Source organism: Arachis ipaensis, chromosome B3 (assembly GCF_059453495.1).
Source record: "Arachis ipaensis isolate K30076 ecotype BB chromosome B3, ASM5945349v1, whole genome shotgun sequence".
NCBI classification, from domain to species: domain Eukaryota; kingdom Viridiplantae; phylum Streptophyta; class Magnoliopsida; order Fabales; family Fabaceae; genus Arachis; species Arachis ipaensis.
This window is the reverse complement of record NC_142438.1, coordinates 14101977-14114702: the sequence shown is the minus strand read 5'-3', so window position 1 is coordinate 14114702 and position 12726 is coordinate 14101977. Positions and strand designations below refer to the sequence as shown.

General features: G+C 34.9%; 1 protein-coding gene across 1 annotated transcript; it reads left to right on the top strand.

The window, feature by feature from the left end:
- The first annotated feature begins 3343 nt into the window (after positions 1 to 3343).
- LOC107629713 (DNA-directed RNA polymerase II subunit RPB1) lies at positions 3344 to 10340 on the top strand. The gene is made up of 15 exons (XM_088506702.1): positions 3344 to 3620; positions 3725 to 3988; positions 4122 to 4391; positions 4498 to 4662; positions 4807 to 4968; positions 5063 to 5283; positions 5388 to 5529; positions 5622 to 5957; positions 6070 to 6359; positions 6519 to 6777; positions 6867 to 9379; positions 9528 to 9737; positions 9957 to 10007; positions 10165 to 10185; positions 10271 to 10340. The coding sequence occupies exons 1-15, from the start codon at positions 3537 to 3539 to the stop codon at positions 10338 to 10340; spliced, it is 5058 nt and encodes a 1685-aa protein (XP_088362828.1). The 5' UTR covers positions 3344 to 3536.
- Positions 10341 to 12726: the final 2386 nt, after the last annotated feature.

Here is a 12726-nt window from a genome sequence, read left to right as displayed (position 1 = left end):
GACATATACTTGCTGAATTGAAGGTACAAAAACTATATAATATAGAAAGTTCATCATAAAGAAATAGTGTTTTACGAAAATATGATGAACCATATGTTTTATTATATAAATGCGCTTTACAAACAAGTATGCGGTTGAGTTGGATATTGCATCACAGGAGGAAATGAAATTTATAGAATTGCACATTACAAAGTTTCTTTCCAAGAAATCTACCCAAACTATCAACAAGGGAGATGGTAATTGTTGTTTATTTTTGTTTAATTTTGAACCCTGTTTTAGCATATTAACGTACCTTTTTCTTTTTCTAAATTAATATCTAATAACTTTGGGAGTTGTTGGTTTCTTCTGATTATACTAAGATTTTTGTATGCGGGTTGATATTTTCACTGTTATCTGAATATTCATGCAAAATAGTTAATGACAGTCTAGATAGGGCATAGATTGATTCAGAAGATAATTTAGATGATATCTCCTCCGTTGGAATTGACATCTCCATGCAGTTTGATCTGAATAAGGTTCCGGAAGAAGACAATGAAACTTTAGATGACCAACAAAGAGAAGATGACGTAAAAAGGGCTTCAATCTGAACAAAAAGCCATGATTTGGAGATGACATATCAGATCTTTTATCACATGAAGCCAGTAGATTCTTGACAAAATATTTTTTTGCCAGGTCAATACCATGTTGAAGAGAAATTTGACCTTTTATTTTAAGACTTATATTGTTTTCCTTAATTTAATGGTTTGGGTTGCGATATTACATATTTCACTACTTTAAGAATTTATTAATTTAGGTTTAGTAAGTTATAACTTCGAAGAAGCCTAAAATTTATGTATGTTCAATTGAAATTAGCATTAATTTATACATATTTTACATATTTCTTTTATATTTATGCTTGAATGTAAACTTAAAAGATCTTATAGTAAACAAGAAAATCTAATTTGTAAATTTTTTCACATGATTAAAAAAATATTTTTTTAAATTGATTAATTTTTTTACGTAAAACAAATCTAAAATAGTGTTTAGGTAACAGTGACTCAAACATATTTCTCAAAATAAACTTATTAGAATATATCAAAAATTAAAATACGGGCAAACTCAATTTAATTAATAATAAAAAATTCTAATTTTACGACAGACGATATTTTTCTATTACAACATTGAAGAAACTAGTGAGAACTTAAGTAGTTTATTCTTTTTTGTTTTTTAAAAGAGACTACATCCAAATATAAAAGTGAGGAATTTAACAAATTTGGCGGCGGTTGGGATGAATCCGCCGCTAAAAGTAAATTTTGTCTCAGCGACTACTTCCCGCAATTAGGTCAATTTAGCGGTGGTTACACTATAACTGCCGCTAAATGCCAAACGAATAGCAACACCAAACCTAGCCGCCATATCAACCGCCGTTATTTTTCAGACGGCGGCAGTTTTTTACAACTACTGTTACTATCTACCGGATTTATTATCTCTGCAATCATAGTGCGGGTGGGTTTGGTGGTTGTAATGGTTTTTATAATAGATTTATAATTTTGGTGTTTATGGTCATATTCAGGTTTTAGTAATTGGCAAAATAATTGATATTGGAGTAGTGATAGTAAAAACATTTTTGGCAAAAACATTATAAATTAAAAAAAGTAAAGTATATTTTTTGTTGTTAAAATTTGTTTAAAATTTTATAAGTATTCTTAGGTATTATTTTGTTTCAATTTTGTAACAATTTTTTTATTTTCATCAAACGTACCTTTATTAGCTAAGTTTTTAAGAAATTTAGGATCAATCTAGTAACAATGTATGATAACTAAAAATTAATGATAGAAATCTGTATCTGATTTGCTTGTATTGAAGATTATCTTTGTATTACTGAATTAGTCCTAAACTTCTTGAAAATTTAGCTGTGAAGAATACATTTAATACAACTCAAAAATTTATAGACAAATTTAAAATAAAATAAAATTTATGAGTATTTTTAAATTTTGAGTAATTATCCAAAATTTCTGAGGTTTTTAATATTGGATAATTTAGTCCGTAGGTTTCAAAATCCACAAAATAGTCCTTAAAACTGCATTTGTTTGTAAGTACGAGACACTAAGACATGAACATAGGCTACATTTCGTTACAGACATAAGACACTGACAGAGACACAGAAACATAAAATCATGTTTGATAGATGAGACATGGACAAAAATATTGTGTCTAAAGACACTGAATTAATGTACTTTGTGTCCATCCTGATAGGGATGACATAGAGACACTAACAAAAGACACAACTTATTTTTTATTTTTTCTTTCATTATTCTTATTATTATTTCATAATTATATTTTTTTATTATTATATTTTTCTTTTCAAATTATTTGAATAAAAAAATGATAATAAATTGAACTTTCATCATTTGTTCTAGTTTATTACTAAACAAAATACTAGAATATTATTTTTTTTTGTCTTATTTTTAGTGTCTTATCGTATTTTGTCCCGTTCTTAAAACCAAATGTATCTATAGAGACACAAAATCATATTTCAGAGACAAGACATAGACAGAGATTGTGTATAGAGATACTGAATTAGTTTATTATGTGTCTTTCCTAACAAGAAGAACATAACGATACTAACAAAAGATAAAACCTATTTTTTATTTTTTTATTATTTCTATCAAATTTTTATAATTATATTTTTTATCGTTATATTTTTTTCTTAAATCTTTTTGTATGATAAAATATAGTAAATTAGAATTTCATAATTTATTCTAATTTATCACCAAATAAAATATAACACTAATTTTTGTATCTTTATCATTTGTGTCGTGTTTTTAATATCTTGTCTTGTCATATTCTCATAACTAATGCAACCTAATATTTACCTCCGATAGACAATATAACCCTCTCTAGTTTGATTTGTTTAATTAAAATGACTATTTTAAAATTTTTAAATTTTTTTAGAAATTATTTTAAAATTTTTTAAACTATTTTATACTTTATTTTTCGGATTAAATTAGAAGAGACTATATTATCCAACGAAATAAATAATAAAAAATAGAAACTATTTTATATATTTTAAAAAAAATTAGTGTCTAATTTTAAAATCTAATAGAATGATTTAAGTAATTACTCTTATCACTTTTGGTAAATTTGAGAGAAAACAAATATAATTTTCCGAAGTGAAAATATTTTTTTCTTAGAAAATATTTTTTTATTAATAGGGTGTGGACTTGTGGGCCGGACTAGTTAGATACCCTACATTCTCCTCCCCGTCCGCGCCTATAAATATACCATGATAGGGCATCGTTTTTTCCATTTTGCTCTCATTGTCATTTATGCAACGCGAGAAAAGAAAACTCTTTCCTCTCGCCTCTGCCAGGGCTTTTGATATTGTCCGATCCTGAAGACCAAAATTGAAAGATAGAACAGAAAAGAAGACAAGAACTATTGATCAAACTTAAAAAGAACATTGACACATAAATTCGAAGCAAAAATCAATTCTATATTATAAAGAATAAACAAATAATAACTGCATTTTCTTTTCCGTCACCGTTCTGGTTGCCATGGATATTAGGTTTCCTTATTCGCCGGCGGAAACTGCAAATGTCCGTACGGTTCAGTTCGGAATTCTCAGCCTCGACGAAATCGTAATGTTTTCCAACTTAAAATATTTCAAAACCCTCGAACTTGAAGAAACCACAATGATTGTGATTGTGATTGTGATTGTGATTGTGTGTGTGTGCGTGTGCAGAGGAGAAACTCTGTGGTGGAAATCGAGCACGGGGAGAGCTCGGAAAAGGGGAAGCCAAAGGTCGGAGGGTTGAGCGACCCTCGCCTTGGAACCGTTGATAGGAAGATCCGGTGTGCCACGTGTACGGCTGATATGGCTGAGTGCCCGGGGCATTTCGGTCACTTGGAGCTCGCTAAGCCAATGTTTCACGTTGGTTTCTTGAAGACGGTGCTCACCGTCATGCGTTGTGTTTGCTTCAACTGCTCCAAGCTTTTGGCGCGTGAGGTCTGATTTCAAATGTTTTGAGAACCATGCATTGAGTTAATAGGAGGAAGGAGCTTAGTTGCTTTTGTTCAATTTGAATTTTATCTGAATTCTTGTTTAGTAGTCTCTTTTTAAGTTGACTATGGTTTTGGAGCAGGATAAGAAGTTTGAACAAGCTTTGAAGATTGGGAACCCCAAAAACAGGCTGAAGAGGATCTTGGATGCTTGCAAAAACATAAGCAAGTGTCAAGGTGGTGAAGATTCTGAGGAGCTGGTTCGAATTGGCTGCGGTGCCTTGCAGCCCAAGATTACTATTGACGGTATGAACATGATTGCTGAGTATAAGGCTCTGAGGAACAAAAACAATGACCATGAACAGCTTCCTGAACCTGAAGAAAGGAAACAGATTCTTTCTGCAGAAAGAGTAATAATTGATATTTGATCCGAGTTCGGAATTTATATTATTATGTTGACTTCTATGTTTGTTGCTAAATAGTAAATAATAAATAGACATGTTGAATCAATTGAAGGTTCTTGGTGTTCTAAAAAGGATAAGCGACGAGGACTGCGAATTGTTGGGCTTGAATCCGCAGTTTGCCCGTCCTGATTGGATGATCTTGCAAGTTCTTCCAATTCCTCCTCCACCAGTGAGACCTTCTGTTATGATGCACTCATCCTGTAGGTGTGAGGAAAGTGTTCTCTTCTCTTGCACTGTCTTTACTTGCTGTACAAGTTTTCTAAGCTCTTTAAATTTAATTAATCCTTTACCAATGATAGTGATGAATGATAACATTTTCATCTTTATCTTACCTAGATTATGTTATTGTTGGTGCATGTAGGATGACTTGACTCATCAGTTAGCCACAATCATCAAGCACAATGAAAATTTGAAGAGACATGAGAAAAATGGATCACCTCAGCATATTGTTTCAGAGTTTTCTAAGTTGTTGCAGTTCCATATAACCACATATTTTGATAACGAGTTGCCGGGACTGCCAAGAGTATGATTGTGTTCATATGCCACCGTTTACTACTGATATAATCTGCATTTCCTTTATAACCATTGAATTTGGAATTTTGATAAAATTTTCATAGGCTACTCAAAGAACAGGAAGGCCTATCAAATCAATTTGTAGCAGGCTTAAAGCCAAAGAAGGTCGGATTAGAGGAAATTTGATGGGGAAAAGAGTTGATTTTTCTGCTCGAACGGTTATTACACCAGACCCGAACATTAACATTGATGAACTCGGAGTGCCATGGAGTATTGCTTTGAACCTTACATACCCTGAGACTGTAACTCCATATAATATTGAAAGGTTGTCCTTTGGATATGGTTTTCTACTTGCTTGGCTTTTAAAACATTTTGTATAATTATTAACCAAACAAAGAATTTTAATTTACAAAAAAATGTGAAAAACAGGTTGAAGGAGCTTGTAGAGTATGGACCCAATCCCCCACCTGGGAAAACTGGTGCCAAGTACATCATTCGCGATGATGGGCAAAGGCTTGATCTCAGATATTTGAAGAAAAATTGCCATCCCCATTTGGAGATAGGATACAAGGCATTGTGTTTTAGATGATAACAATTTCTCTTCTTATTTTAAAAAGGTTTCCTCTTGATGTCTGCTAATAGTTTCAATTGTTGTGATTTTAGGTGGAGCGCCATTTGATGGACGGAGACTTAGTTCTCTTCAATCGTCAGCCTAGTCTTCATAAAATGTCCATTATGGGGCACAGAATCAAAATCATGCCTTATTCTACGTTTCGGCTTAATTTGTCGGTAACTAAGCCTTATAATGCTGATTTTGATGGGGATGAAATGAACATGCATGTTCCTCAGTCATTTGAAACCAGAGCAGAGGTGTTGGAGCTCATGATGGTGCCTAAATGCATTGTGTCTCCTCAATCAAACAGACCAGTAATGGATATTGTTCAAGACACACTATTAGGATGCAGAAAAATCACCAAGAGAGATACCTTCATCACAAAGGTATTATTCGCCGAATTTTTATATATTGCTGCAGTTACTTGATATATGAAAAAGTTCTTGTACAAGCTCTTCAGATTAATGAATTTTTTGTTTTCCTTTTTCTTTTTTAAAGGATGTATTTATGAACATTCTAATGTGGTGGGAAGATTTCGACGGGAATGTTCCTACACCAGCAATATTGAAGCCAGAACCATTGTGGACTGGGAAACAAGTTTTCAATCTTATTATTCCCAAGCAAATAAATTTAACTAGGTATTCTAGCTGGCATGATGATAACGAAGGAGGATCATCAATAACTCCAGGGGATACTATGGTCAGAATTGAAAAAGGGGAACTACTTACCGGAACTCTTTGCAAAAAGACACTTGGAGCATCTACTGGAAGTCTCATTCATGTCATTTGGTATGCAACATCACTATATAAAATGTTAATGTTCCATTCATCTTTACAACTTCTTTGCAAAGGGTTGAATTGATCTTGGTAAACTTGGTGGCTTTGGAAACTGTTAAATTCAGTTACTTTCTTCTTTGCACACCCTCACTAATGTTGGCTTGAATACAGGGAAGACGCTGGCCCCGATGCAGCTCGTAAATTTCTTGGTCACACTCAGTGGCTTGTAAACTACTGGCTTCTGCAGAATTCTTTTAGCATTGGAATTGGTGATTCGATTGCGGACGCTTCCACTATGGAGGTTATTAACCAGACTATTTCAGAGGCAAAGGAGAAAGTGAAAAAACTATTCAGGGATGCTCAAGAAAAGAAGTTGGAGTCTGAACCCGGTCAGACAATGATGGACACATTTGAGAGGAAAGTGAATGAGGTGATTCAATTATATTGCAGGTCACTTTGATCTATTACTGAATTCTGCATTTGTTTGAATATGATATTTCATGTTATTGGCAATCTTAGGTGCTGAACGAAGCTCGTAATGATGCCGGGAAAAAAGCGCAGACAAGTTTATCTGAGAGCAATAATCTGAAAGCAATGGTGACAGCTGGTTCCAAAGGAAGTTTTATCAACATATCTCAGATGACTGCTTGTCTTGGTCAACAGAATGTTGAAGGCAAGCGAATTCCATTTGGGTTCATAGATAGGACACTGCCACACTTTACAAAAGATGATTATGGGCCTGAAAGCCGAGGCTTTGTGGAGAACTCGTATCTTCGAGGGCTGACCCCACAAGAGTTCTTTTTCCATGCCATGGGAGGTAGGGAAGGTATTATTGATACTGCAGTGAAGACCTCTGAAACTGGATACATCCAAAGGCGGCTTGTGAAGGCTATGGAGGATATTATGGTCAAATACGATGGAACTGTTAGGAACTCCGTAGGAGATGTCATACAATTTCTCTATGGAGAAGATGGTATGGATGCTGTTTGGATTGAAACACAGAATCTTGATTCCCTGAAAATGAAAAAGTCAGACTTTGATAGGACCTTTAAGTATGAGTTTGATAAGGAGAACTGGAATCCTAGTTACATGCTTGAAGGGTCTATTAAAGACTTGAAATCCAGCATAGAGCTTCGTAATGTACTTGAGGCTGAAGTTGAAATGCTTGAACATGATAGACATCTGCTTGCAACTGAGATTGCCACTACTGGTGCTAGTTCTCTTCCACTGCCTGTTAACCTTAAGAGGCTTATCAGGAATGCTCAGAAGACATTTAAAATCGACTTTCGAATGCCTTCTGATATGGACCCGATTGAAATTGTAGAAGCTGTTGATAAGCTACAGGAGAGACTTAAAGTTGTTCCTGGTGATGATCTCCTTAGTCAAGAAGCTCAGAAGAATGCTACTCTCCTGTTCAATATCCTTCTTCGCAGCACTCTTTCCAGTAAAAGGGTCTTGCAGGAATATAAGCTTTCCCGCGAAGCGTTTGAATGGTTAGTGGGAGAGATAGAATCAAGATTCCAGCAGTCACTAGTAACTGCAGGGGAAATGATTGGTTGTGTGGCGGCACAATCTATTGGGGAGCCGGCTACTCAAATGACTCTCAACACATTCCACTATGCTGGTGTAAGTGCTAAGAATGTTACACTTGGTGTTCCCAGGTTAACAGAAATTATAAATGTGGCCAAGAGAATCAAAACACCTTCCTTGTCTGTGTATTTGAAACCTGAGGTTAGTAGGACTTCAGAGGAGGCCAAACGTGTGCAGTGTGATTTAGAGCTTACTACACTTAGGAGAGTGACACAAGCTACAGAGGTGTGGTATGATCCAGACCCATTGTATACTGTAATTGAAGAAGATGTTGATTTTGTGAAGTTGTACAATGAAATGCCTGATGAAGAAGTTGCTCTTGAAAGAATGTCACCTTGGTTGCTTCGCATAGAATTGAACCGAGAGATGATGGTGGATAAGAAGTTGAGCATGGCTGACATCGCTGAGGAGATAAAACATGTGTTTGATGATGATTTGAAATGTATTTTCAATGATGACAATGCTGAAAAGCTCATACTTCGAATCCGAATCATGAATGATGAAGCCCACCGGGGAGAGATTCAGGATGATTCTGCTGATGATGTTTTCTTAAAGAGAATAGAAAGCAACATGCTTACTGAGATGACATTACGTGGCATCTCTGGCATCAGCAAAGTTTTTATAAAAAGTATTGACGTTCCAAAATTTGATGACAATGAAGGTTTTCAGACTCATAAGGAATGGATGCTTGAAACTGAAGGTGTCAACCTTTTAGCTGCAATGTGCCATGAGCAAGTTGATGCAACAAGGACCATAAGCAACCACCTTATTGAAATTATTGAAGTCTTTGGAATTGAGGCAGTTCGGCGGGCTCTTCTGAATGAATTGCGTGCTGTCATCTCTTTTGATGGATCTTATGTCAATTACAGGCATCTCGCTATTCTTTGTGATACTATGACTTATCGTGGCCATTTGATGTCAATTACGCGCCATGGTATCAACCGAAATGATACCGGTCCAATGATGAGATGCTCATTTGAACAGACTGTTGATATTCTCCTTGATGCTGCAGCATATGCTGAGGCTGATCACTTAAGGGGTGTCAGCGAAAACATCATGTTAGGCCAGCTTGCGCCCCTTGGCACTGGACAATGCTCTCTGTATCTTAATGATGAGATGATTAAGAATGCATTTGATCTCCAGCTACCTGGTTATATGGATGGTCTTGACTTTGGCATGACACCTGCTCATTTCTCCATGTCAACTCCCTATCTTGATGGCTTGATGTCACCAACTCATTTGTCCAGTCCAAATCTGCGCCCATCACCAATTAATAATGCAGTTTTTTCACCTTATGGAATGGCCTGTGGTTACTGCACATATCGAAGTAACTACAGTATATCTTCACCTGCTTATGATCCAGTTTCACCTAAGTACACTCCCACTGATCCTGGATATAGCCCTGTGTCACCAAGTTATAGTCCTCTTTCCCCAACTTACAGGTGAGTCATTCTTTGAATTCTTTTAATATTGGTTTCTGGAAATCTATATGATAAATGGAACTTGCAACCAAACTGTATTGATATCCTGAAAACTTTATTTTCATAAAAAACTCTTTGGATTTGACTCGGAAACTATTATCTTTTGCAGCCCGGTGTCTCCGACATATAGTCCTATATCACCTGCATATAGCCCCTTCTCTCCTGGGTGCAGCCTTACATCACCAAGCTGTAGTCCTATATCACCTGCATATAGCCCCTCTTCTCCTGGGTACAGCCCTACATCACCAAGCTATAGTCCTACTTCCCCTTATTACAGTCGGTTATCTGCAGAGTATAGTCCCACATCACCATACTATAGGTGAGTCATTCTTTGGATTCTTTTGATTGTTGAACTTTGCTAATGGATGCAGAAATGGAACTTGCTAACACTTTTAAAATGAGGATGAGCCTTAACCTTGGTTCTCAATATTAGCTTTTTGGGTAGTTGAAAATAGTCTAGTGACTTTGGTTCTCAACTGCACACTTGTTTTGTTATAGTTCTTCACTCCAACTAACTATATGCCATATTATTTTGTAGCCCCTCATCACCATCTTATTCTCCATCCAGCCCAACATTTAGTCCAAGCAGGTAAGTTAAGAACAACAGTACAAATGTTCTCTTTCTTTCTTTCTTTTTTCTTTCTTTCTTTCTTTCTTACTTATGTGTTGCTAAAATTGCAAGAGGTTGCATTTCTTCTTTTGTTTGACTAATTCACTTTTTTGCATTTTACAAGTCTGGATTTCAGCCTAACTTCTCCACAGTTCAGGTATGCATCTATAGATATCATTATTTTAGTTGCCAAATATCTGGGCATGTCTATTAATTTTGCCATTCTATTTCATCATTTGTAGTGCTTCAACGGAATACTCGCCAAGTCGACCTGGTTACTCACAGGCATCAACCAGCCAATACACTCCATAGACAAGTGCCAAGGATGAGGATGATAATACAACTCTTTGAGGTAAACTCACACCTGAAGAAAATTAATCTTTGTCATGATTTCTATCTTTATTGGATGGAGTATTTGACAGTAAACATAATTATGAAAATCTTCACTAGGTATATAAGGTGATTCAATATTCACTTGATTCTGTTTTGCTCCTATGATTCAACAAATGTGCATTTCAAAATCAAAAGATTTTTAAATAGTCTTATTTTTTTTCAAAGAAAAAAATAATACAAGAGGTGTTATTATTTTAAATGTAAAATTACTTTATGCTAAAATAATATTTAAAGATATTTTTTAAACAAATTTTATGAATAAAAAAATTACTATAATATCAAATTTATAGCTACTTAACATAAAACGTTTACTCTCATTAGTGAACCTATTTTTCTAAAATATTTTTCAAACACAATAATGGCCAGATTTTTGGAAAATTGGAGGATATTTATTGTTGCTAGTATAAGAATTCAAGGGAAAAAGAAAGAGGTTTTGATGTTGGTATTCTTGCACTTTAACTTCCCTTGGGATTCATGGTTGTAACAATAATGAGTGATATATGCATTTGCTCAGGTGTGACTACTGAATTCAATTCTGAATCTAATCTATCACTGAAAAGTATCTAAGACTGGTGTGCATAGCTCAGCACAACTTGAGGCTTAAGGACAAGATCGATTTGGATTTGGCTATGATGGAGAAAGTATAAAGTGGTTCTTAAAGGACTTTTTAAAATGATTCTAAATGTGTTGTAATTCAATCGTACAAGTTAGTTTGTAAATTTATGTTTTCACCCAAAATTTATAATAATTATAAAAAGGCCTGAATCATTAATGAAAGAATTTTTATTTGAATGCGATTAGGGAGGGGTTAGGTTTCTGGACTTTTTATAATTTGGATTTTTGATAGACATCCGTATAAAGTACTAACAATTTTAGCTCTATATATAAAATTAATATTGGACACAAGTAACCGAAAAAAAAAAAAAGTTCTATATCCATGTAATTTTTTCATTCAAACTATCTAAGTAACTTCAATCAGACGCGCCTCCTCAACCCCCTTACGCGTTTGTTATACATGCGTCTCATATAACGTAAACCTTGTTCTCTTCTCGCGTTTTCGTTCTTCTTCTTCTTCTTCAACCTAATAAAATTTGTCATTCTCCTCTGTTCGCGTTTTTTTTTCTCTGCTCGCATTCTTCATTATTGATCTGCATTGAATTTAACGTAATAAGCTCCGTCGTTCTTCTTCTTCGATCTACACTTTTGATTGGAAACAATGAATGATTCAACTTGAAATCAGTTGAATGAGGTTATTACGTTGAGACAGCTAGGAAATGATTGCTGCATGCTATCACAATAATCTTAAACACTGAATAAAGTAAAAGGAGGCCGAACAACATTCATATGGTGAATCAAAATCACAAAGGCCACCGAACTGAAGAATGTTCATGTGGTGAATAAATGGTGATCAACTTTCAATAAAAAAGAATAGTATTTCTCCTCTTCTTCCTCCTCCTCTTTCTTCTTTCAAATTCGCGCACGTAGGTTCTTCTTCTTCTTCTTCTCCTTCTCCTTCTCCTTCTTCTTTCGTTATAATCATCACCAACGACACCAACATTTTGCTCGGTAAAGTGGAGTTGCTCATTTTGATTCACTTTATTGTTAATGTATTCAGTTGAGTCCTTGTGCTGCAGAAATGTTTTTCTTACTAATTGAATGTTTATCACGTTTTATCCAGCACATGATTGATGTTCGCTTCAGTGGTATTGGTCATTTCAGTTCACCTTGTTATGTGTTCAGTTGACTTATTTTGCATGGAAAAATGCTATTCTTGATGATTGAATGTTTATGACGTTTTATTCAGCACATGAATGTTGCTCAGTTCAGTGGAGTTGCTCATTTTGATTTACTTGATTGTTAGTGTGTTCAATTGAGTCTTTATGCATGTAAAAATATTTTTCTTTGATGATTAAATGTTTGTGACGTTTTATTTAGCATATGAATGATGTTCGGTTAAGTGGAGTTGGCCATTTCGGTTCATTTCTGCTCTGCACAATTTAAAACTCTTCCTCCTCACCTTCTACTACTTCTTCACCAGGGAAAGAAAGAGGAAAAAACAAAAAAAAAAAAATACAGCAGCAATAACAATAAAAAAATGAAGATAAGGAGAAAACACGTGAAGAAGAAGGAACGCGAATAAGAAGGAGGAAAATGAGGAGGAGGAGGAAGGCGAATCTCTGTTGCTGTTTTCGTTCGTTTCTGGTTGTTCCTTGCCAAATCTTCTCGCAATTCTTCTCCAGTAGTGGTTTTCACAGAGAACGTGACTGAAGTTTGAGTGATTTTGAGAGAGATTCGAAGAGAATGA

What these genes read in the sequence shown, in the direction of transcription:
- LOC107629713 (XM_088506702.1), top strand. Translation starts at nt 3,537, where the DNA reads ATGGATATTAGGTTTCCTTATTCGCCGGCGGAAACTGCAAATGTCCGT. An exon ending in AGTTGCCGGGACTGCCAAGA is followed by an intron (nt 4,969 to 5,062) that starts GTATGATTGTGT and finishes AAATTTTCATAG; the next exon opens with GCTACTCAAAGAACAGGAAG. An exon ending in GAGATACCTTCATCACAAAG is followed by an intron (nt 5,958 to 6,069) that starts GTATTATTCGCC and finishes TCTTTTTTAAAG; the next exon opens with GATGTATTTATGAACATTCT.